Source organism: Aptenodytes patagonicus, chromosome 10, assembly GCF_965638725.1.
Source record: "Aptenodytes patagonicus chromosome 10, bAptPat1.pri.cur, whole genome shotgun sequence".
NCBI classification, from domain to species: Eukaryota; Metazoa; Chordata; class Aves; order Sphenisciformes; family Spheniscidae; genus Aptenodytes; species Aptenodytes patagonicus.
In genome coordinates, this window is record NC_134958.1 from 3,370,905 (window position 1) to 3,396,523 (window position 25,619).

General features: G+C 38.8%; 2 protein-coding genes across 4 annotated transcripts in view; one reads left to right on the plus strand and one right to left on the minus strand.

Annotated features, from left to right (window-relative positions):
- Positions 1-310: 310 nt before the first annotated feature.
- COPS2 (COP9 signalosome subunit 2) lies at positions 311-23,414 on the minus strand. Of its 2 annotated transcripts, none has more exons than XM_076347817.1 (13): positions 23,309-23,414; positions 13,294-13,407; positions 12,145-12,222; positions 11,419-11,544; positions 9,929-10,018; positions 9,733-9,810; positions 8,698-8,872; positions 7,468-7,646; positions 7,261-7,313; positions 4,895-4,992; positions 2,965-3,047; positions 1,860-1,918; positions 311-1,066 (listed from the first exon to the last, which is right to left on the minus strand). In XM_076347817.1, exons 1-13 carry the CDS (start codon positions 23,360-23,362, stop codon positions 922-924), a joined length of 1,332 nt encoding a protein of 443 aa, XP_076203932.1. In that variant the 5' UTR covers positions 23,363-23,414; the 3' UTR covers positions 311-921. The 2 variants fall into 2 exon arrangements, with proteins under 2 accessions (XP_076203932.1, XP_076203931.1); XM_076347816.1 differs by having other exon boundaries at positions 9,929-10,039.
- A 1,682-nt stretch (positions 23,415-25,096) lies between these two features.
- Positions 25,097-25,619, plus strand: part of GALK2 (galactokinase 2) — a 50,400-nt gene continuing 49,877 nt past the window's right edge. The window contains exon 1 of one of the 2 annotated variants that reach the window (XM_076347818.1): positions 25,097-25,218. In XM_076347818.1, coding sequence (XP_076203933.1) covers positions 25,166-25,218 — 53 coding nt within the window. In that variant the 5' untranslated portion in view covers positions 25,097-25,165. The remainder of the gene's footprint in view (positions 25,219-25,619) is intronic. The other variant, XM_076347819.1, reaches the window with a different exon arrangement.

Sequence of the window (25,619 nt, forward strand, 5' to 3'; positions counted from 1 at the left end):
CCTGAGAAATGCCAAATACCCACCAACATCAACTAGACAGGACTGATAATAGTTCGGTATCCTGCAAGATAAAAGTCAAGTTAGCAAGACTGCTAAATGTCAGCTTTTGAACTCTTCAGTATTTACGTTTAACTATTTCAAGGGGGGAAAAAAAAAAAAGAAAAATCAACAGCGCACATACCAAGGTTTAGCCTTAAAATCTCCATATTGTCCTTCATAAGTGAGGTGAGGATGAAGTAATACCTATTTTCTTTTAAAAATAACAAAAGTAAAAATCAAGTATAATGAAAGCACATCAAGAAACAAACTGTAGAATTTCTGAACTGCACTGTTTATTTTGCTGCTTGAAACCTAAGTGACAGTATGCCACTATAATTATGGGGTTTCTTCTAAACCTTTACTACACTGCAGGTACAGAAATATACGGACACATTTTTGGAGAACTGACATTTTGCAAAATGCAGCAAACATTTCAATTTATACATGAGAAAAGGAAGTGTTCAAAAGGGTATGCATTTCAAGTTATTGCAGGTTATTTCTGTGAAAGAATTTCTGCAGGTAAAACATGTTTAAATTTGACCAACAGTAACGTGTCAGTGTATTTAAAATCATGACAAAAATCTTCTCTCTGGTCATTAATTGCCCTTTGACAAATTACTAGGATGTTGTATGTTTAGGGCAAGATGTCAATACAGCATAAATCCCGTGGCATTTTGGTTTTCTTCTGGAGATTAAAGCTGTTTTTTTCTTGGGATAAATGCAGCAGCAAAACACAAACCAGCTGATCAAAAAAGCACTTCTGCCATAACTCCAATAATTTCAGGGCACACCAACCGACAGTAGTTTTGCCTTTCCCAGTTCTTTTAAGGTTTACATCACTGCACTGTTGCCTTAAGTACGTTTGTAAAAGCTTGCTTTCTGTTAAGCCAGCTTGCTGACTACAGCCTGGTTGAGAGAATTTAGTTGGTTGGTCCATTTATCTAACGCAGTATACCGTGCACCACCTCTCTTCTGATGATCCAGTTCTAGGAGCTGGTTGACTTGATCAATTCGGCCATGTATAGTGCTAGAAGTAAATAAATAAAATAACTATAAATCGCTAATGCACATGGAAATAGGAGCTAATAATAAATCAGAGGTCAAATAAGAGGTTGTCTTATACAAGAGAGACACAAAGTCCATTTCAGAATTCAGCACTTTTATAATATATTGTCCTGGGTAATGCTGCCTATTTAGTTATCATCATGACTGGAAATCAAATGAACTAATTCATTGGGCAATGCATATTTTATCTGCCTAGCTATGACCCACATATAAAGTCTGAAGCAATATGAGGTAAACAGTTCTTGAAAGTCAAAGAATCATGAAAAATGTAGATTTATGTAAAAAGAAATTAAAATATAAACCCACGTATGGATTATATTTTCCTAGTAGATATAACAAAGTTACCCTCCAAAAGAAGATTACAAACTGTAGTCAAGTTTTGCCAGTCAAGGAGAGCAGACTACTATCTGTCGACTTGAAAATGTACTCAGAAATATACATGGGTATAAGCAGCAATTGCTAAGAATAATAATTTTCATAATTTCATAATAATTCAAGTCATTTATTACGTAATTCAAAATTCAAGTAAAAAAATACCACTCAATCTCTCTGCATAATTTTCTTGGCTCACGTCTTACAAATATACTTTACTGCTCATAAGCCAAGCAAATCCAAACAAAGTCAGCGTCATTACCTTTTGGTTCTAGAATCAACCAGTATTGTCACAATGCACAAAAATATTGTTTTGTTGCTTCTTGTATACTTAGATTATTTTAAAGTAATCAAAGATCAGTAATCAAGAATAAAGTACATACTTATCCAATATGCACTGCACAAGCAAGCTTTCCACATCAGCTACATCTATGTTTAACTCCTAGAAGAAAAAGAAAACTCATTATGCTGCTACTCTGTTTTGCAACATTAAATCCTTCCAATCTTTATTTTCATATACAGAATTTGGTTTCATTTCTGTTTCTTACTGTTCAAAAGCATCAATTCAATAATGATCTATCAAGCAAAAAAACTCCACCCGAAGCATATATGGCCAATGATCAAGAGATCAGTAACCTCTCAGAAAAGGCCGAAGAGGCTAAAGCAAAATTTTTGGAAGCTCCGGAAATGAGTTCCTTTGCTGACTTACTGGGGGGAAAAAAAAAAGCCGACCACAAAAAAACCCAGGAAATAAAATAAGACAACAATTATCAGAAAAGAATGGGTCTGTACTCAAAATCATTTAGAAGGCTAATTGCATCTTCCGGCTCAAGCAAGTTCTACAAATGTTAAGGCTAGCTTTAAAAAAAAAGTATAGAGTTCTAAAGAGAATTTAAGCATAAAAAATAGGCATCTCTAATACTTCATGATATATTTCGGACGCTGTGAATTTTTGGAGAAAAATCACAGACTCACAGGAGATGGAAATAGTCGTCTATTGTCATTGGTTTTTGATTTTGTTCTTTCCAGATTAGGGAATGAAATCAGTGATTCTAGTATAACAGTTGGTTTGTTCTATTACCACAGTTCTGTAACTCGTACAACACGGACATTTGAAGAGATCTTTTGAACAAAAGGAATTAAAATTTGGATTTTTAGGTTCATAAAATTTACATTCATAATTACATTCTGAATTATACAAATCTCACTTTTTATATTTCTCTTCAGAAAAGTGCTTTCCTACACCAAGCAGAATATGGTAATTGAATATTTTAGAAGTATATCATAGTACATACTGTAAAAACTGTTGCGATGACACTTGAAATGTACATTTTTGCACTGCAAAGCTGCCAGCAGTGCATCAGTACTACTTTATGCTTTAGATTATATTTTAGATGTTCTATTCCTGGAAGCACTGTATTTATTTAAGAGTTTTTATTCACAATTAATCATTTACTTAAGCAAATGCAAGGCTCCACTGACACATACCTTAGAAATAAAAGGAATATGTATTCTTGTGTAAGGCTTAATTAATTTTATAAGCACTTGTGTTCTAATGTTTCGCAAAAGCTCTGTAAGAGAAGAAAAAATAAATACTGTAAAAACAACAGTACTGAAATAAAGATGCAATACAGCTCCATATAGAAAGATATCCTAAATACCATGATCTTTTAAGGTAGTAATTCAGTGAGGTGGGGAAGCACAGCAAAATAAAGGGACCCTCTTTTTCCAGGGATCAAAGCAGTATGTAATTCTGAAGACGGACAGATAGAGTTGAAAACTGTTTAAACATGGAGCAACGTATTCCTTGGTAAAAATTTAAATTACTCAAACTAACTGGATAAATCATACTGATTATTGCACGGTATGTCTGCCCCTCTAATTTATGGCTAGAATGCTTGCCTTGTACAAAAGTGAAAAGAGGTATTCTTAAGGGTCTGAAACTTAAGTCTGCATGCATTTAACTTCATGGGGAATATTCACATTTTAAGTTAAAAGATCAGGGCCTAATGGTATAATTATGATGAGGAACTGAAGAAGTATAAAACTAAGTCTGCATGAAGTGGCTGATTTTGCTTAGGTAAGATAGTGCAGCCATTGTTTTAGAAATTTTTACATTATTAAAGAAAATTTGGATAAAATGAAAGCATAAATTACAATTGTAAATTAACAGAAAAAGAGCTAGATCCATTTTTACCTAACTAGTTACACAAGGACTGTTTATATAATGAAAAATAATACTAAAGACCAGATTATGTAACTCAATAAAATTAAGGAGATTAAAACTATGGGGCAAGATATGTAAACATTATAACCACGAACACACACTCTGTATCGCCACAGAGTGAAAAAGATGAGAATGTCTTTTTTTCCCCTGGATATCACTAGCAGACCATTATCATATAAGGGGTGAAACTCAAATTTTCTTCAATCCTCTGATTCAACTGTCCTCCTTCTCTTGCTTTCCAGTTCTGTCACTTTCTTCCTTAAGCATCCGTCTCTCTAATCTTACAGTCTCTCCCTACAAGACTTTGAAGCTTACCAGTAGTCGACATGTAACAGCAGTAGAGGGGTTATATTTAGTTTCCCCTGCTGTTTGCCATGTTCTCTTTTACAAACAAGAAGTGTAAGAAAACCAGGTCTCAGGATTTAACTCTTTTCTTTCATGTAACTATCCAGCTAAATGATATCGCAGTGCCACAGTAAGCCCTACTCTTGATGAAATCAGTAGTTATCTGAAAAGCTAGACACTATATTCAAGTGAAGAGACACTTAAATTCTCAGATACATGACAATTGGAGGGGCTAACTTTATTTTGTCATGTTAATGGCATGGAAGGGCATGTGTTAGTGTGTTCCCCTGTTTTATTAAGTATAGGTACTACAAATCCAAACATTGTTTTCAACATATACATTAGAATTATGTATCTTGTTACATATTTTAATTACTACACATTTAGTAATGCAACCTTCATTACATTGTCTACATATTTTGTCTTTAATCTGAAGCATAAAATTAACCTTATAAACTAGCAAACATCTAACTGCTGAGACTGACACAAACAACCTTTACAAGTTGTTGGTGTAAGGGTTGCCCTCATTTAATCCTTCCAATGAAAAAAACCCACCACTCAAAATATTCAGTGCCTAACACTACCGTAGAAATTATCTTAGAATATCCACTCTTGCTAGAACTTTCTCCATCATTCCTGCAATTCTTCGCAGTCATTCTACATGCCTGGATGCATGTTGGTCTTGACCAACTTCTAAAGAACTTGGAAACAGTAAAGGAATCATCCACAAGTAATTACAAAGAACTCTCATTCCGCCAAGAAGAAAAATAAACCGGGGGGGGGGGGGGAAAGCTTGCCAAGTAGTGAAAGAAGGATAAAAAGGATTAAAATAGCCTGTAAAAATACCTTCAATGTGCTCCCTTATGAAGGGATCGTCCATGATGTTGCTGTGATTTGTTTTCAGAATCTTCTCAAATTCAGTGATGTCGTTATTCTGATAGGCACTTCAGAAAAAACAAGAGACTGAATTATTAGTCTTAAAAGTTAAACAGACTCGTAAGACTGTGCTCTACATCTTCTGAAAAAACCTGTATTAAGTGTTGGTGGCAAATAATTATATTCAGGATCTTTATAAGGAAAAACTATTCCAAGATGAGATGCAACAGAAATGACCTTTCTCCTATTTCAATTTTAGTAGCATTGACAAAAGTTTAGTATGAACATTTAGGTATTCCACAAGTGCACTCTAGTTTCAAAACTTTTGTTCTTTAAGTTATTCTTTAAAAAAGCCTAGAGCCTAAAAATAGCCAATTTTGAAAAGTATCATTACTTGATTTTTGGCTTCATGAAGCCATACTTTATGGAAAGATAAGAGCTACAAAGAGTCTAGAGTGCTGTTGCTGTTTCTAGAATGTCCATCTTAAGCTGAATTCTAAAAATAATGGAAGACAGAAGAAATCCTGACTTCCAGGATTAGCCATCAGTAATTCTGGCATAATATTACTTTTTAGATTTCTATTTTGTTATCTGAGAAAGGATTACAAAAAGAAGGTGGGTTTAGACACCTATTGTTCAGTAGTGGCACCACAGCATCATTTAAAGGTAAGAGCTGTAACCACTGAAACAAGACCTTTTTCTTGAAATATAATGGTTTTACAATTCAAATCTATCATCATCTTTTACAGGAACAGTCAGCTGTAATAGGGACTATCTACTAACTAATCAAACTTACACAGTAATTTAGTTGTATTAAGCTACAGGCTATCAATATTTAACCTGAAAGACACAGTGTTCAATACATGCTTTCAATTTCTGTTTAATACTAACATCAAACATTTTAAAAACAACATCTACTTTTCCTTCATAGTGTCTGTACATTTTCAAAGTGTTTTTAAACTGGTCAAAAAAAGTCATCCTTTATTATCAGTAAAATGGGCAAGAAAAAGACCTGTTAAATTTAAGGTGGAACTTGAGCAGTTTATAAATGGAGTTATATGAGTGGAATGGCCTGTTCACATGAAACCAGTAAATTTTACTTCATAATTAAAAGGAATTTCAGTTAAGAATATTTTATTGTTTATTCCAGAAGTCTCTTTTTATCATATGTAAAACATTCAAGTTCCCAATGTACAGTATAGGAAGAATTAAAAACATACTTGTAATCTTTGGATTTGATTTTATCTTCTGCATATTTCTTATCTACACTGCTTTAATTGCATTATTAATTTTACAGAAGCAGTTATACTCAAATGTCAAGATAAAAGATATAAATTAGGAATATGAACAAAATCAGATTGGGTAAGGCCATCTGGAGTTCCTTCTGCCTCAAATTCACATGAAACTATGACAGTGAAGTAGAAAAGACATGTCTAAAGGGGAATTATTGGAAATAGTCCCTTAATAAACTGCCAAATCATTTATTCATCATTATGTCAATAATGGATGAACATCCTCACTTTCAGAAACAATTTGTATGCATACAATGGTACAACACCATAGCAGTATCAGAGCAAGGTTTGTTCCAACATGAGATCAACTGTGTATTTCAAAATGTGAGCCAGCATTACTTCTTACGTAATGAAGAGATGAGAAAAGTTTACCTACGCCTCGTTCTGGTTTTTTTTAACTTGATAAAGCAAAGGCAGGATAGAGTGGATGGAATAGGTCAGCTTCAAAGCACAGTATACAAAAACTGCCTCAGTTCAATTTATTTTGCCTGATGATCTTAATACGCTAAAAGTTCTCACATCACAGTTGCCTCTAAGAGGTAATGAAGCCTTCTTTTGATTTTCATATATGTTTGAAGGATGGGGGAGATCACTTGAGTTTTGTATTCCTAAATTATGAAACTCCTTTAGTAATCATGACATATCCATGCATCCAATTATTCTATTGGCTTTGGTATGAGATGTCAATCATCTCAGTTTCTCACACATAATCAGCCAAACCCTAAAAGACCAGTTGAAGTACAAGGTGGGACAACTTTATTTAAGGGAAAAAATGAGGGGTTTGCCACTGCATAAGAAATTCAGCATAGCAGAAGATAACAGCATGTTTCTGTACCCCTACCTGGTATAGTATAGATACTTCGGTATGTCATAGTAAATAAAAGTTTCTTTAAGAAAAACAAACAACCTACAAGTATTTGCCCAATATTTATGAAATAACTGTGTTAGCTGTGCAGAGAAAAGCCATCTCCAAAAATATTCCATTTCTGGTTTGGACACTACATCTTTTTATTTTTTGTTCTCCAGAAAAATTAAAAATCTTACCTTACTAAATTCGTCATTGCTAGAATCTCTGGATCATTTTTGTATGGTTTAGCCTACACAGAACAGAAAGCACAATATGCATGTTTAGATTTTAAATATTTTTTTCCATTTTTGTCTTTTGGGAAATTTCCCTATGAATTCGGGGGGGGGGGGGGGGGGGGGGGGCGGGGGCACGGACGGGTGACTGAAAAAAAACCCCCAAAATACCTCCTGAGAGTCAAATGGATTTATTCCAGATTTCATGAGCATGTTTGCTAAGACCAAGTATTTTAAGCAAGTGGTTCTTCTGGGGCTCCCTGATTCATCATAATTCTTGAATGCTTCGAAAAAATCAGTATGTGCCTTTTCAAACTCTCCTTCTCTTAAGTGCATTTTGCCTCCACATTCTGAAAAGAAAACACAGATGAAGAGAAAAGGAACACTGCGTGCTTGTTGCTGACTACAATAATTGTACTCAGAAGCTCCATGCCATTTCTAAATAGATTACTGAAATATTTTCAGGAGTCTTTTCATTCTCTGAAATTGCTAGGAAAAAAAAGCATTAGGGCCTTCACATACAACATTGCCATTTGAATAAACCCATTCCAAAGAAGGAAAAACAAAACCCAACCCACACCATAAATCTAAAAGAACACTAATCCTCACAGCCAATAATTATTTTAACCTTATGTGAAAATACTGTAAAAACTGAAATGGAATTTATCTCCATTTCAAAGGCAACAGACTTCCTGTCTGAAAATTTATGAAATTTTCGCTGTTGAGCAAAACCACACAGAAAAATTGAGAAATACTCTATATCTCCTTTTATTTCTGAAGTACCCACTGCTGCCTGATTGTCTGTGCAAGTGCCTACACCCAGGGAAGAGGGAAGGGACAGCAGTATTCTGGAGAAAGTTCTTTCCAAGACAGACGGCATGATGTTTCCACTATAATTCGTCATTACGGGTAATAAACAATATTTTCACACACATCTTAAAGCCCTTCAGCTCCTGATGAATTTTAGTGAGGTGAGACATCAAGCACAAATTTACAAATGGGGATTGCAGAAATAGCAGTCCCTTCCACTAGCAGTCCTGTCAAGCCTTTGTTTTTATCCTTTGTTGCCTGCCATGGTGTCAAACAGCTCAAGTCTTCCTCTTGTTCTTCTATTGCTTCTCTCCTACACTATATGTAGCCAACTGTGCTGCCCTTCTGACCAGTGCATCTGGTACTCAGGCACCGGAACAGCAGAGCTGAAGTCCTACAGGAGGCAAACGTTAAATGATGAGACCGTAGCCACTGCATTTGTAGTCCTTTATTCACATACGGTTTGTCTGCCTCTGAATCCACAGGATCCTCTGTCTTTATAGTTAGAACTGGAAAAAACATTAGTTACCAGATTTTCATAAAACTAATCTATGCAACAGAAGTTAAATGAAAAATTCAAGATTAACTTGCCTCTGATAACTCCCATGATCAGTGGATGAGGAATGGCTGACTTGATGTGCAATGACTGTTCATATAGTGCTTTAAGTTTTTTGTTATTTTTCTGTGCTGTATACATTTGAATTTCCAAAGCATAGATTTCCAATAGTTGAGTACCTTTTTTTAGATCATCTTCCCCATCATCAGTCTAGGATAGATTAAGTAATAAATACTGTGAAATTTTAAGAGAACAGTGATTTCAGTTTTATACTAGTAAAAAAACTGATTACCAAATACTCTCAGTAATTTCCTGTCAGAAATAAGGATATTCCTAAAGCTTTACAATTTTGATATAACTACTGACACAAAAGATAATACTAAAAGAACTTATCACAGGCCAAGTTTTGAAGTCCTTTATTAAAAAAAGTCAGTATTTTTGTTTAATTAAATGTTTTCCTCAGAACTTTGCCCTTTATTCTTTTCCACTTTCCTTACATACACTCTCAGTATGTAAATGCAATGACTAACACACATACGTATATATATATGGAAAATACATACAACTCTTCTGCTGCCTATAACAGAACCATTTCCCAGATATTTGTAACCCATTTTCCATGCTGGAGGAAGAAAAGGTGACACAAACAAGCACAGCAGGCTGCATGGGTAGGTTTTTTTTTCCCCTTCCAAATGGGAAAGTAACAACCGTACTTTCAGTTTTGAGTAAAGCTCACTTGGAATCTTCACTCCATTTTAAAATAAATGTCTATGCATTATAGATTATTCATATGTGCTTCTCATCCTTGCACCTGACTAAAAAGAAACTTAGTCAGCAGTTGTGAGTAATTTTTTAAAAATCATCTTTAAGCAAGGAATAAAACACTTAACATTTTTTTGTTCATGTTATCAAACAGATTACAAATTAAAGCAGGCACAGTATTTCTTCCCTCTGTACTAAAGCTCAGCAACATGCCTCAAAGGCCAACAACAGATGTAAAATAAATAAATAAATCAATAAATAAATCAGTGTTGTTTACTAAGCTACAGTGATTTAGAATATAAAGGTACCTGGCATGACTGATGCAGCTGACGCAAAATCTTTTGTAACTTTCCATATTCTTCTCGTTCTAAATATAATTTGCCAAGCTGTAATGAAAAAAAAGTTGAAGTACTAAGGTCTATTCAGATTTCCCAATTATCATTTATAAGAGTTAGCTGAAGGTGTCCCAAACAAAAGCAAAAAACAGTAAGTTATATATTTTACCTTTGTGTTTGTCTTAAACCACAATCTATCATTCTTAGCATCTTTCAGAGCTTCAAGTGTCGTTTCATAGAATTCCTGAAGCAAATCCATCTGACATAAAAAATCAGAATTCTATAATTGTAAACAGCAAATTTGTACCTGTTAATAAAGTCAATCTGAACAAACTAAAAGTGCATGCTTGAACTTCAAAATAAGAAAGGTATCTGCATCTTACTGAATGTCTGCTTCTAAATTGTAAAGAGCTTCTAAAGTAATAAAACTAAGTACACTTGCTTTTCTTATATGAAATAGATATCATTAAAAAGTATTCACATTTTAAGATTTGCAACCATCTACCATGCTAGTGAAAAATGAAAGCCACCTTAAACAAGCCCATCTTACATAACCAAGTAATAAAATTCTTATGTTGTGTAACAAAAGACAAAACACAGGCAACACTGCTCCTACTTAAAAGAAGAAAACAAAAAATAATTTACATATCAAGAAGAAAACACTATTTACAAAGAGAGAGAAATGGTCAAAGGAAAAGATGCTTTCTCCTTTCTCTACTACTAATGCTGTGTGAAAGAAAGCTCTTGAGCACATCAAACCATTTCTTTGCCTAAAACCTGAAAATACAATGTCCAAAATGGAAATCAAAGTGCTGAGTGTGACCTTTAACAAATATTCTACACAGAATGCATTAGTATTGTTTATTGCCATTGTTCTTTTAGGGATAACTCAATATATAGCCACAGGTCTGTTAAGATTTCCAAATTGTCCCTCCAGGTCTGGCTCCAACTGCATTTAGACCAAACACACTGACCTCTGCCAACAAGGTACAGTCTAAGACAATCCTTTAGACCTGAAGAGCAAACCGTCATTCAACTATTAAACTTTCATTTCCTATGAGCGGCAGGACAGGAAGGATTGTGATCATGACAGAGGAGTCATCGCTAAAGACCTCCATATGCAGGTGCTACTTCCAGGTAGTCAGTTAGGGGAGCTTTCTACTCTCTGTAAAGCTTCTACAACAACACAAAAGAAAAGGAGCTGGGCTGTGTATCTATGAACACGTACCTAGCTTGCACAGTACGCTCAAAGACAGGCAGTATTTAACACCAACACTTCATTGCAAAGTTTTTCAAAGGTTCCCCTCTCCCCCCAAAGTAAAAAAAAAATTGTTTAATTACAAATTATATTTGAGAAGACACTTATAGTGTGTAGCTACTATGCTAAAAATAAAAAAAAAAAGTATTTACTTTACTTATTAGAATAGAAATCCCAGGTAAATATTACCAAAAAAAGAAAAATTTATGGAAAGTTATGTGTGTTGATAGAATCCATTAAATGTGGGAAATATATTTTAACATATGACAACAAATTAATACTGCAAATGTTCTCTATTGAGATCAAAAAAACCCAAACCAACAGACTACCATACACAAAAAAGTCCATAGTTAAAAATGCAAAAATGAAAACCATGAAGATGAAAGAACTGATGATCTAACCTGCTTGGAAGTAGAGATATAATCAAGAATAGAATTGATGGATTTTTCAGAGTAATTCCTTGTAACTGCACTCCGTATGTAGGTCAATAGCTGTTTATATCTGTTCATCATTTCAGGAAAGTTAGTCTAGAAGAAAAACAAAATTACGTTGTAATTTTTAATGATTAAAAACTGAGTTATATCTTGCAAATACAAATACAGAAAAGAAAGCATAACAGAAAGACTATGCAGTAGTGGTTGTTGTTAGGAACTTTTACGTCACCACTTTATTCATCAGCAGCAGAATCAGGAATAACTTCAGCAAGACTGCATGGAATAAACATTTAAAATATCTATCTCAACGAAGAAAACAGAGTTGGCTATACAACTATTTGGAATGGTTGCATATGTAGCGTATAAATCTTTTACGGATTTGTTCTGGTGAAGTACACATATATAGAAACACTACGGGCTTCAACGGTATGATACCTCAGGACAGCAAGGACCGAGCCTCAAACTTTCAGAGAGTATCAGCTGACTACAGCAGCTATTTTGCATCTATTTTGCCTTTGACTTGCAACCACCACATAATTTCCCTGCCATGTCTGTAGTAGCCATTAAAGGCCGCAAAAGACAAGTTCTGGTAGATTTACTTGTCATAGCCATAAATTAGATTAATAGCTTAAGATCTCTGGATCAAATACATATTTATGCCATTTACTCTCAAGTGATAGCCATAATTCCTACCAATTTAAAGTTTATTTTAATCATCTGTTTCAGAGCTTTGAATCCCCATTCTCCTTTTTCACCTTCGAGCTCCAAAACCTGAAATAGAAGAAATTTTTAAACAGTATTTATAAAAGCTTTATTCAAACTTAAATTGATTTGCATCTTGTTTAAAATGTACATAACCCATACATGCCTTTTCCCCCCCACTTTGTTCCTTACAAAGTAATGTTTCACTCTGCCTGTTCTTCAATTTTACCCTTCCCTGATATTATTGAGAAAGTTAGTGAGGGGTAGGTATCTCATTAATTTTCACAACTTAGCTGATGTAGGGAGGGTGAATTGTTATTTATAGATGTTTTTGTTGTTGTTGTCTAACACCAAACACCAAATTTTAATGCCACTCCATAAATACATATACACAAAAAATTTTTAACACCCCCTGCAAAACTGACTCAACCCACCCCTTGACTAAATTAGTCAAAAATTTACACTTCTGAATTACTATAGTTTCTTCACATATCAGAAAGGCTTCTAGGATTTAACGTAACATAGTTAAGGGAATGTTTTGTAAGTAAAAATTTTAGAAAGTTTTTTTTAAGTCATGTATATAATACTGTTATACATATAAATAAGCCCAGTGATGCAAAAACCTCTTTTTTCTTTAAAAAGTTACATCTAACATACTGCTTTCTGGTGGTAGTGTGCAAACATTAAAAATTTAAAACTGACATGAAGGAAAGAAACTCTGTATCACTTAGTATTTATACATTTAAAGCTTTGGAATCAGATAGCAAACCAAATATAATACATTACGTAAGACACTGGGGAAAACACCATTTCATTTTAAAAAATGAATGGATCTGGCTTCTATAGTAGACACATGAAAACACACTTAGGACTGTTTAATTAACTTAGTAAATCCTGAAGATTAAAAACTCAGTTCTGCTATAAAATAGGACTATTCCATGTCCTATTTATGCTCCCTAAGAATGATCCTGAAAGGCACTCAGCCAGGAGTCTAAGTTGTCCAATGATAAACTTAGCACATTAGTAAGTTAAAATATAAACATTACTCTTAAAATTCCAGAAAATAACTCAAATGGTAAGCAAATATTTTTAAATGTGAATGAATATAAAAATAAGAGATAGAATATAAAGCCAGAAAACCTTCTGAAAACTGCTTAATGCCGCTTTAGGATCATCTTCCTTCAAGGCTTTGGAATTGTAGTATTGATTTTCCAGATCCACATTTGGTTCAGAATTGCTGTCCTCAGAATATTCCTACATTTTAAGGAAAAAAAGAAAAAACAAATAAAAATCAGAGAAAAAAAGAAAGGTTCAGAACATCTACTATTCTGCTGAAAAAGGATAAAATATAGTAAGACACATTGCTCAAACTGATACGGAATGCTTGTATATTAACAGAAAATCGTCAGGTTTAGAGCATGTAACAGGTATGGACTCTTAAGATGATTTCATCACTCTCCCATTACTAGGCCAGCCTCACCATCCACTAACACTTGCCTGTCAACAGATTTCTTTCTGGACTAATGAACTCATAGCTCTACCAACTTCACCTTTATGACAAGTACAGACTGTATTATTAAAATTCTGCCAGTTTTGGTGCTTTAGGACAGATGCCTAATAGCATATGTCGCTTCTGTATGGGGGAGAGAACATGCTGGCCACTGGTCTTCTAAAAGGCCCTGTATTACATGACCTTTGCTATCCACAGAAAAGAGACTGGCTGAGTCTGAGCTGCCACACAAGTAATGATTCAGCAATGGAGGATATAAAATGCTTCCATGAATCTCTCTCTAATCTGCCTTTTTATGCCGTAACGATTCATACTTGTCTAAGGAAATAAAAAAAAAAAAAAAAAAAAAAAAAAAAAAGAATAATGACGATAACACCAGCTGCTTCTGTGCTGAGAAGCAGGAGATGATTGAGAAAATGCTAAAGCTACTGCCAAAGAGGGTGGGGTGGGGCATAGGCACAACAATTTAATCAAATAATTACCCATCATGTACACTAGCACCAAACAAATTGAAGAATTTACTTCTACCAATTATTACTTCATTTAAAAAAAGTACTCTGAGGCTTTTTCTGATGGAAAAAACCTAAGCATTTTATCTTCTTTTGCTGAAGGACAATGTTACGTGTCTGAATTACAAAACACTAACAAAACTCAAATAATAGTTTCATCTGAGGTTTACACAAGGCAAAAATATCTCACACGTCTGCACTTTCAAGCCAACTTCTCACAACAGAGTGCTTAGCTATTAGGAGATGAACTGTTTAACAGAATCTGTTTAAATCTCAAAGTTACTGTCATCAGAGTAACCTTCCCTTGTAACAATATAAACAATGCATAGTCAGGTGCCCTTCTTCTTTTACCGTACTTCATCAGGCACATTTATTCTTTTGTTCATTCATGTATTGCTAATATTAATGGACTCCTTCAAAACCATGGGAAGGAATGAAAAAAAGATGAGGCAAAAGAGAAGTTTTAAATTAGCGCTCTCTTCCCTACAGTGCAAGCAAATCTTTCAAAGTTTAAGTTTTCTGAAGTTCTAATGGAAAAATTAATTATGGAAGCTCACAGTTGGCCCAAATTTTATTAAACATGGTCCTTGAGACATTTATCCTTCAACCTGCTCATGTTTCCTTCATTGTTACATGTAGGCAAGTTGTTCACGTATGTATTTATTTATACTCACACGGAACATAGTATTTAGTGAGAATAAATGGACTTAAAAGCCTAATGAATTCCACAAACCTGTTTTTTTGAATTCCCAGAGAACTATAAAACTTAATACCGAAAGCTGCAAAGAAAACAGGAAGCAAGTGGCTTATTTCACTGGGCAGACTTTCATTTTGGTTAGTTTGTTTTCGTAAATTCTTTACCCTATTGATCCAACATGGATGGAGCAGCTACAAGAACACGCACGTGATGTCAACAGCTGTAAGCGTATCAAGCACCTTATGAAGATATAGGCTGCCAACGCTTAAACCACATAGCATTTAAGATACAAGTAATCAGCTGATGTCTTGTTTATACTAAACTTCAACAATGGGGAATATTTTTGGCACAAGTATCTATTTGTAAAGATAAAAGGAAAGCAAACTAAATTAATTCCTTTTAGGAAGCAATGTGCTCTGTTAGCCTAAAGCCAGAAACATGTGAATTTTCATCTTAGCTCTGGCAGCGATTCTGGATGTGGGCTCATGCAGGAAGCCTTTTTTCAGATCATTTTTCTCAATGCTACTTAAATATCCCATAAAGCTATTTTGGTAATAATACATAATAAAGAATAAGTGTTAAGTCTAGAGATCATTTTTTCCTAATGGAATTGCTTTGAAATGCATCAAAGGTAGTGCTTTATGTTCCCACAGCTATATTTTTCCTTCACTCGATGCCTATTTGCCTCACATCGAATTTAGGATGTTGATATGGACTCAGAGCTCTAAGGGAGATAGGGCTTTCCAACTTCCAGAAAATATCATGTAAGGTGCTTACTTTAAAAGACATATTTAGACTTAATGGCTGTGAAGAAAACTTTAAAACCATGAACTAAGTATGAGATGATGCCGTGAATCTGTAGACAATCAAAAAAAAAAACAAAAACAGAATCAGCCACGTAGATACTCCATCTTAATTTAAGCATCAATGCTAATTATGCCAGTGCTGATCAGTTCAGAAGGACCAGCACTCTATCTTCTTTTGATGCAGAGATGGCTTAGTGCAGTATCATACGAATGTGAGAACATTCAGCTTTTGCCAAAAGCAAAAGGAAAGAAGGAGGAAAGGAAAAGTGTGAAGCTGTCTTCTCAAAGTTCAAACTAAGAAAAAGATTCATTTCCTTCCCAGTACTGAAAACAGAAAAGTTCTTTTAACAAATTCAGATACCAAACACCTAACCTTTCCTCACCCTCATTTTTAACAACCCTGCTTCCTGCCCGAACAATTTCCCCAACTCAACCTTTTTGGGTAGAAAGTTTGTTGCATCAAACAATGCAGTACCAAAATAAAAGTGCACAAAATTAGGCAGAATATCAGGTTTACAGAAAGGATTTCTAACATAACTCTCAAAATCTCTACTATACCATCTAGACCTAATATTCTGCATAGTGAAGAACACTCTGGATTGTAACTTCAAGATACAAAAGCACCTGTGTGATACAGTTTAGCTCCAGCTGACGTAGAAAAAAGTAACAGGCATAAGAATTTTTTTTATTAAGATCTTGGTGATAGTTTTTAAATGGACATCAACACTACCAGTGCAAATGAAAACAACAGAAGTCTGAGTACGCAGAACTGATCTTTGAAACCCATTTAGTTCCCCCTTCCTGAGAGGATCAAAACAAGTAATTGGGGCTTTTTTATTATTACTCATGAAATTATAAAGCCCTGATACAGCTTTAAAAAAAAGGTCGTTAAAAAAAGTTAAGGCATTATTTAAGCATCGCTCCCTTGAAAATCTGCATGTTCTAAATGTAGTCAAGTTATAAACAATCCAATCCCATCACATCACTTTTTGGGGGAAGAAAAATTACCACACAAGCTCAACTGTAACGGAGATAAAACCGCTGATGTAGCTTACTCTGCCTCGGACATCGTTCTTTCAAATAATTTCAATAAAAGGTAAATTAGTACCAAGGAACCAATTTAATTTACAAGTCTTTATTACATTACGTATTAAGTTTTCAAAAAATTCATTTCATCTAGTAAACAGCTTTAAAACATTAAGCCTCAGCTTCTAAAACGAACACACGCAGAAGACAATTCACCCCAGTCAGCTCTAATCATTCTTTCTAGGGCATGGATCCATTTGCAGTTTCTCCAGCAGCAAAGGCAGGTTAAGAGCATCCAGCGCTCCCTGACCTTCTCTGTTCACTTCTGGTCCTAGCATCCCCTTCCCCCTTCATTGCGGTGATTCAGTATTTTATGCTGTATGAGTCCTTGATGATGGCTGATCCGGCTTGGGTTGAGAGAACAGGCCCGCCAGTGCTTCCACAGACGCAATCGTGAGGCTGGTGAGCTATGGCAGAGGAGCAGGTGACCAGGGAGGGTAAGAAAACCAGCTGTGGTTTCAGAAAACTGTAGCAGGAGCCTTAGTCAGTGAGGTCTCCAGAGATTACACAGAGCTCTTCAAGTATGGCACCTCTCCTCACGGACAGAATAAGGCACGTGAACCTCACGACCATAACACTGTATCACTGACGTTTAACGGTAGATTTGTGGTATTCTAGCAGACAGAGTGGCACACTAACCTGGTAAAGTTAAACATGTACAAAGCCAAAGATACAAATATTTTGTGAAAACTACCGTTGTTTAGGTACTAATTTTCTTGTCTCCTCTCTTGCCTAAAGCACTTCCCTAACCTCTACATCGAAAGTGGCATGATAATCTAAACTTTTGCTTCTCTGTGTACAGTTCACTAGTAGTATAGGAACCAAACTCCTACTTTGCAAACCTTTTTAAAAAAAAAAAAAAAAAAAGGGGGAAAGTAGCTATACAGAGAATAACTTTCCAGACAAAAGGCACAATACAGAGTTCTATTTCTGTAGAAATTTATCCTTCAAGGACATTGTTAACAATACTTATTACTGTCAATTTTCAATTGCTGGTAATTTTACCAAATTTCAACCATTGGGCTGACTGAAACCATTCTTTTTTTTTTATGAAATGCAACTGTTTCTGAGAATAAGCCTGGTACAAATTTTATTTTACTTCAGCTAACTTTGTTTCATAACCATGGCATTTAGGAGGTCTGCTAACTCTAGCATTTGGAGCGAAGACCTGATATTTTGCAAGAGCACTAGTGATGGGGGGGGGGGGGGCGGCAGTTGGTTTGTTTGTTTTTTTTAAAAACCAACACAAAAATGCCCAAATGAGGCCAACTGAAAAAAAAAAAGGAAAATAAATCCTCAATATATTAATATATTAGCTTGCCAGCTAAATTTCTTGAACATTTCATCTAGAAAGAACATGCACTATTTTCACATAGCTCGTATGTACTGGCCCCAAAAGCGACCAACCGATCCTGGTGCTAAGTACAGCTTTCTTTGCATTTGCTCTTCCTGACCACTGACCCCCAGGCACCAGGACAAAAAGCAAGTAACAGTTTCTATGTGCATTTGGCACCGGTATCCAGGCACACGAATATAAAAAAAGCAATCAGACTGGAATGCAAAAGAGTAAGGAGGACAAACGTGAGAGTAAAAACAAGAGTGTGATTTGTGTAAGAAGTCTGCAAGCACTCAACCATGCACTGGGAGTCCTGGTTTTCTTTTCCACATTGCAGGTCTCTCTGCTCTTTTGCTCCTACTCCCGAACTCTGCAAGTCATCTAGTGCCTGCTGGCTCACACCGGGGCTGACACCAGGAATAAGAAGTCTGTGAAGCCGGCGATTTGCAATGGGGTCAGTACAGTTCCATGGAAAGACAGTGCTCTGCCTCTGTTTTATTTTTTTTTTAAGCAGAAGTTGAAAGATGCACAGAAATGAGACAGGAGACTGCAGAAAGAAAAAAAATGGTACCACAACGCATAAAGAGTGTCAAAAAGAAGTGCCTTTCCTTTCTACCTCTATCACACAGCTCTCCTATAGTTACGGGCATCCTTTTCTAAAAGTCCAGTTTTTAGCATAACTTAGATCTAATTTACTTCTATTTAACACCCAACTGCATATCAGATCCTGGGGAGCTCTGTTCTGAGCAGAGTGCTAAATCACTCTCTCAAAAAAAAACCCAACCAAAACCCAACAACCACCACACCAAAAAAACAGAACTTATTGATACTTGTCAATGTTCAGATGGAAAGATTTTACTGACTAATTATTCTCATGCTTTTTGCCTCAATATTTCCTTCTGAGACATTATGGTAATAAGCAAAATAAGCCCCAAATATATTAATTTTGTGTTTAAAGATGAGTCTGAAGAGAACGCATAAAATAAAATACCAGGACACACACTGAATCCATATAAAATATGAAACAGTAATTAATTCAGAGAACAGTATATCCCATGTCCTCTGTGAAGCTCACTGATTTATTTTTTTTAAATCACATACTAATGTAATTAAACATAACAAAGAAACAGAAGAGGGTAAAGTGGATCTGCTTCATTTGGTACTTCCCTAGTTCTAAATGCTTGTTTCTGCAGCATTATCACTTTCTTGTTTGCAATATATATGTATTTTTTAAAATGATGGCAATGCTGAAACATAAAGAGGTAGGAAGAGGTGACAATAGCTGAACAAAATTTCAACTATATCTATTAAAAATGCAACAATATAAGGTAGGAAAATTTCCCTGTCTACTGATGAGATTGCTTATCAAGTTTGGTAACATACAGAAATTCCCTTTGAAACAGAGTATATTTCTTCCTGTTGGAAAGAAAGAGCAAACCAATTCACGTTTACTAAGCTGCCTTTCTGACAGCGTGAAATAAAAAGACTGCCTATTTCCTAATATCGACACAGCCTGAAAAGGGAAACCCTCGGTAATCTGAAGGTATGCTCCCCATATTTGAGCCACGCCAATCCTCGTGAACCTGTAGCCATCTCACCGGGGTGCAAACCGCTGGCTGTTCATTGGAACTGTATACAGCTCTTCTACTGAAGTCACTGAAATAATACAACTCCGTAACACATAAAAAGACAAGTTGCTCAGCAAACATATTTAGGTATCCTTCCCCCAGATTAATTTTGAAGTTGAATTTCAGAACACAATAGTATGTCTCATTAAGAACACCACTGACAAATTCTGTATTTATTTAAAACAAAACAAAACAAAAAATCAAGTAGATTTATTGCAACAACTGTCAATGTGTTGTCATTGTGCCTGGAAGAATCAATTTCTGGAGAAAGGCTGAATTTAGTTTCAAAGTCAATTCTAAACACAGCTTTTGTCTGAGACTGAACACAAAAAAGGAATTTACAATGGTCCTTCCCTCTTCCTCCTTATCCACCCTCAAGCTGAAACTAGTAAAAAGAACCTGGACTGAAATCATATAAGGCACCTAACAGCACCAAACTAGAAATTAAAATTGCGTGATTTTCATAATGACCAGAAAACATTATTCTGTTCACTGAAGCATGAAGTGGAATCGTCCGCGTTATAATCAAGGCTGCCACTGCACATTACTAGCAAATTGTGAATCTAGGTCCATCCACCCACAAATATAAATGAAATTTTTTCCTGATATCAAGACCTCCAACAGATAAAGTTAACTTCTATAGGAGCGGCTGAGGTCATTTACATGCAAAACCTTGCCTTTTAACCCAATGAAAAACTAAGCAGAAACAGTCAGCTATGATCTGTAAAGTGGGTAGTCTTCAGTTGTTTAACAGTGTAGTAATTACTCTAATTATACAAAAATCCACGATGAAGCTGGGAAAGAGCTGGGCCTTCAGAATATCTGTTCACATTTCAGTTCAAGTGCGAAATGTGCATCCTTAAGGAAATGTAACTGACTGGTTCTACATAATCAGCAGGTCAAGAGCACATTTGAAGAGGAACAGCCACAATCACTTCTAATAAAAGCTGACGAAAACTTTTTCAGAAGTCTTCTTTTCACTACTATTTTTATGCTAGGAGCTACCCTGGGAGACCTAAATCTAGTTTCACCATACTGTATTTTGACAAAATAGCTATTTCTCCTTTCATTAACTGTTTCTCTAATTTCTGTCTCTCCTATTCCTTAAAAAAATACTCACCAACACTCACACGTGCTCTTTTATTTTTAATTCTGTACTCAGCTGAGTATTTTGCCTTGTACCCATTTTTTTTGTTTCAAACCCTTCTGCAGCAGTCTTTACACTGAACTTGAGAACCGTGCATCCCCTTACAGTCTTCTCTTAATTTAACTAGATTTATGTCAACACGAAAGGAAGAAATCAGGCCCTGTCTTCAGGGCCCTTAACTATTTTCCAAAACAATTTTGCAGAACACTGCAATTACCGTCTCAAGCCCATTTGAAAACAACATCAAATCATGGTTTGTTAGTCCAAGAATGCTGAAACTAGTCTAGCTGGAATACCTTTATTCTTAAATTCTGGAGTTTTTTTCCCAGCAGTTATAAGTCCAAATTAAATTTTTAAAAATCTGTTTTACTTAAAGGTGTAGCTTAAGTATTATTTGACGCTTTATATGGGGGTTACATACTGAAAAGAAAAAATTAACATGCTCCTAATTAGCGCAAGCAGTATTTTTAAATTTTGGAAAGGTCTGGGCTAGTGGTAATTAATGATAATGAAAATGTTCCAGGAAAAGTAACTACAGTCAGGGGCCGAAATTTGCCACAAGCAGGAAGTTTCAGGAAGGTTTTTCCAAGGAGGAGTAAAGTATTTCAGGAAAAAGAAACACAGGAAAAACAACATTAGACCACCAATTATTCTTGGTGAAAACTGACATAACGCATGGTGAGCTTAGAGCTGCACTCTTACTTAAATTTATACGTAGACAGCTGCATTTAAAGATTGAAAAATGTAATTCCAATGGTTTCTCTACATGTCCAGTTCTCAGGTTATGGATATTCAACATGAATTCTGTTGTGTTTACTGTTCCTTCGATTGTATCACATGGAGAAATAAACACAGTCTTTTAAATCAGGACCAGGATTTCAGCGTTAACGAAAATGAATGGAAATTGCATTTGGAACTAACTGGATCAACAAAATATTTTTAATAGTCTCAGCGTATTTCCTTCAGAAAGCTTGTTTCTAAAAGTTTGTGAATTCATTCACGGACTTACATGGAAAACTGACAGTTCTTGGAATACTGATACAAGCAGCTGATAAGGTCAAGATGACAACGCACGTCAAACAAGCACTCTTACGTGAATTTGAAAAACTCAAAACCAAAACCAGATGCATTTATTCTATATCCAATGTCATCCAGCCATTCTGAGCAGCCCGTAACAAAAACTGCCCAGAAACTATTTCAAATAAAATCAGGCAAGTCTTTTAAGTGAATTCATAAGTAGGAATGATTATCAAATAATTTGTTAGAAAGCAAGTCTTCCAGAAGCAAGTGTCTGGGGGTTTTCAGTGAAATCGCAGTACTGTAAATACAGGTTTAGCTGAAATGAATGAAAGACAGACTCTCAAGCCTCAACCATGCACAGCTTTTTTTAAAAATGTCTCTGTTCTAAAAACCTATGCAAAGTTCAGAAAAGCAAAAAACCAACCAACCAAACCTCAAGCTCAAATATAAGGTAACGGCAATAGAATTACAACTAATCAGGCAGCACAGAAAACATATTTCGTTTCAAATACGACAGCTATTTAGTTTACTAACCTCCCTCAAGATGGTTTTATTCATTGTAAAAAATTTGGTTTTAATAATTTAAAGGAGATTCGTTACATCAAAACAATCCCATTACATTACCAATTTTCTCCCGATAAACTGGTCCATTGCTAACTGCAAGCAGCAGTTTTTTAACTGTAAAACTTTAGAACAAAACCTGATGTGAAAATGTGACTAGATATAACATGAAAAAGCCCAAACCCTACAATTAAAAAAAAAAAAGGGGGCAAAAAGCTCACTAAGACTAGAAAGGCAGAAAGTTAAAAATGAGTACACCCTTGGCGTGTTGCATCAGCAACCGGCTGTGTGGCCATTCCTCCTCACTCCCCCTTCTCTTCCCCCCACTTTTTCCCCAGTTTGACGCTCACGCAAGCACACGGATGACATCTACCCCCAAGGACCTCGCGCGGCCGCGGGTGGGGAGGAGGGCAGACAACTTTATGACTTCATTTCGTGCCCGACACTTCGGCCAGAGGCAGGAGGCGGGAGGGAGGCAGCGCGCCGGAGCCCTCCCCTCACCCTGACCCCTGTGGAAGACAAACGGGGGCCCAGGCTCGCTGGGCCCGAGGGGGCCAGCCCGGGGCCTAGCTAACTTCCCGGGGCCGAAGTTGGCCTGCTTTTCCGCCGAGAGGCGGCAGGGCGCCCGGCGGGGCCCGCTCCGAAAGCGGCACCCGCCCCTCGCAGCCGCTGCCTCCCCGGGAGGGAAACTCACCCTGTCAGTGCTCCCTCACGGGGCAGCACCCGGCGGGGCTGCTGCAGCGGCGGCGGGTGGCGGACGCGCCGCGCCGGCACCGGCCGAGGCGGCGGCACCACTCCCGCGAGGCCCCCTCGCCGCACCGCGCCGCTGACCCCCCGCACCTCCCCGCGCCCTACCAGGTCGTAGTCCTCTTCATCATCGCACATGAAATCATCCTCCATGTCAGACATCTTGGCCGGAGGACGGGCGGGGGGAGGGGAAGGGGGCCGGGAGAGGGAGGAGGCAGCGGGGACAGCCCCTTCTCCCACAACCCCGCGCGGCGCTGCCCAATGTGGCTCCGCTCCGCCCGGAACGCGCCGCCGCCCGCTCCCCTCCCGCCCCCGGCCCGGGGCGCACGGAGCCCAATCCGCGCTGCACCGCCGCCGGCTTCCTCTCCCCGCTAGCAACCGGCCCCTAGCAACCGCGGCCCGCGGGCGGGGCCCGCCTCCCGCCCGCCCTCCCCGCCGCCCTGGCGGCCTGTGGAGGGGGCGCTGCGGCAGCGCCTCGCCCTCTGGCGCCGGAGGGGCCTCCCCGGCGGCGCCGCGCCTCGGCGGGGCGCCGGGCCGCGGCTCTGCCGCCGCCCGCGCGGGCCGGAGCCCGGAGCGCGCCGTGGTGGCGCCGGGGCGGGTCGCCGCGTATCCGGCTGTGAGCGCTGCGAGCCCGGCTGCCGTAGCGGGGCTGCGAGTCTTGGGACGGTGCGTCCCTGGACGGGGAGTTCGAAAAGCCCGGCCGCTCGCGGGTACTGGCAGCGTCGCGGCGTCCTTAGCACGGGTTATCTGCCTCCCGCAGTGCTGCTGAACGGTTTACGCGTGCTGCGTTTACCGTAAGCAAATAAGACACTAGCAGCAGGCTTAAAAGGGCCTACAACCGGTGAAAAACACGGGCCTTGCAAAGCACCGGCTTTCTAAAGATTTTTACACGCTAATTTCTGCCGCCGCCTTCAACTGAGTGAGGCAAAAACCCCGGACAGACAAGCTTTGCCTCTCCGCAGTCCACGAGACCTGTGGTTCTCACAGGCTCCTGGACGCATTTGCAGTATTTATTGGGTTTCCAGATTTTTCTGTTGTTGGTCGTTTTACGTTGTTACAGTTTCTGAAGGTCTTTTTTCTTCCTATGGCTACTCCTGAGTCTTTTAAAAACCTTATTTCTATTCTGCCAACCATACTAGTCGGGAGAAAAAAGTTTTACTCAGAAGGACACGTAAATCCACAATGAACTCTCAATGTTACTATGCTTTTCTCAGTCCAAGCACTTAAAAGCTTCATGAGTATTGGGGGCTTTAAGATACACACCAAAATAGACGGTGACGACGAGCGAGTGAGCTTGCGAACGCGTTTGGAAAGGTCGGTTCCTCAAAGTAACTGCTGCCATTGATCTTGAGGGGTCAACAGGAGCCGAGAGACTGGGGGAAGCCGGCAGAACCACACACCAGAAAAAAACAAGGGGGGGGAAAAATAATGCTGTAGGGGAGAGCATTGCCAATTTATTCAGTGTTTTCATTGCGCGTGCATTTTGCCGGAGAACCGGCGCTGGCCTAACGCACGGCGCCGAGCGTGACTCCAGCCCCACAGGGCCCGCCAGGCGCCCACCGGGGCAGCCTGCGCCCGGCCCCGCGCACCGAACCGGGGGCTGTTTTTAAAGTTTCTCTGTTGCCAGCTAAACTCTGACAGGAATGAAGGAAAAAAACATTTCCTTCACGCGTCGCAGCAGCTTTCCTGCCACGCCCGGACTGTGGCGGGTGAGGAGCTGAGGGCAGAGCGGCCCCGCAGCCGCGGGGGCTGCGGGATGACGGGGTGCCTGCGAGACGGGCCCGGGGGCTGAGCACCGTCGCCTCAGCGGTGCCCTGCGGCCGGGGCCGGGGCGGGGAGGAGGCCGGGCTGCCAGCTCCCCCGCCCGGAAGGACGGTGTCCGCCTGTCCCGTGACCGCGGTCCAGCCAGAGCCGCCGCACCGCGCCGCTGCCCGCCTCAGCCAGGGGCCGGCGGGGGGAATCGCCATGGCGGCGGACGCCCCCGGCACCCTCCCGGTTCAGCTGGTGGAGCAGCCCAGGTGGGTGGGTCGCTCCCCTCGCCCTCCGCCCCGCAGCGGGAGGCCACGTCCGCAGCCGGGACGCGGAAGCCCGCCGCCGTTTATGCAGCAGCAGGCGGGCGGTCTGCAGGTGGACAGGGGAGGTGGGAGGACAGGCGGGACGGGCTGTCTCCGTGCCCCGAGGCTGAGGTGTGAGGGGGTTTTGGCTTGCGATGTTTTGATTCGTCTCGACGCAAATAGCGTGACACTTGCATTTTGCGCGGCCCCGGGAGCACCCGTGCCGCAGCCACGCTGGCCTGGGCGTACTTTGATTTCCCCGCCGGCAAGCGGGCCTGGGCTCGCAGAGAGGCGGCCTGCGGCCTCCTTTGCCCACTGCCGCAGGGCCCCGCGCCCGTCACCGGCCCTTCCTTCCCCTTCTCCAC

Excerpts from the sequence above, each read along its gene's own strand:
- COPS2 (XM_076347816.1), bottom strand. The coding sequence starts at position 23,362 with ATGTCTGACATGGAGGATGATTTCATGTGCGATGATGAAGAGGACTAC. Across the intron at positions 10,040-11,418 it reads ATATCTCTACTTCCAAGCAG|AATTCTGATTTTTTATGTCA; the intron begins GTTAGATCATCA and ends TTACAATTATAG. Across the intron at positions 1,919-2,964 it reads ATATTCCTTTTATTTCTAAG|GAGTTAAACATAGATGTAGC; the intron begins GTATGTGTCAGT and ends TTTTTCTTCTAG.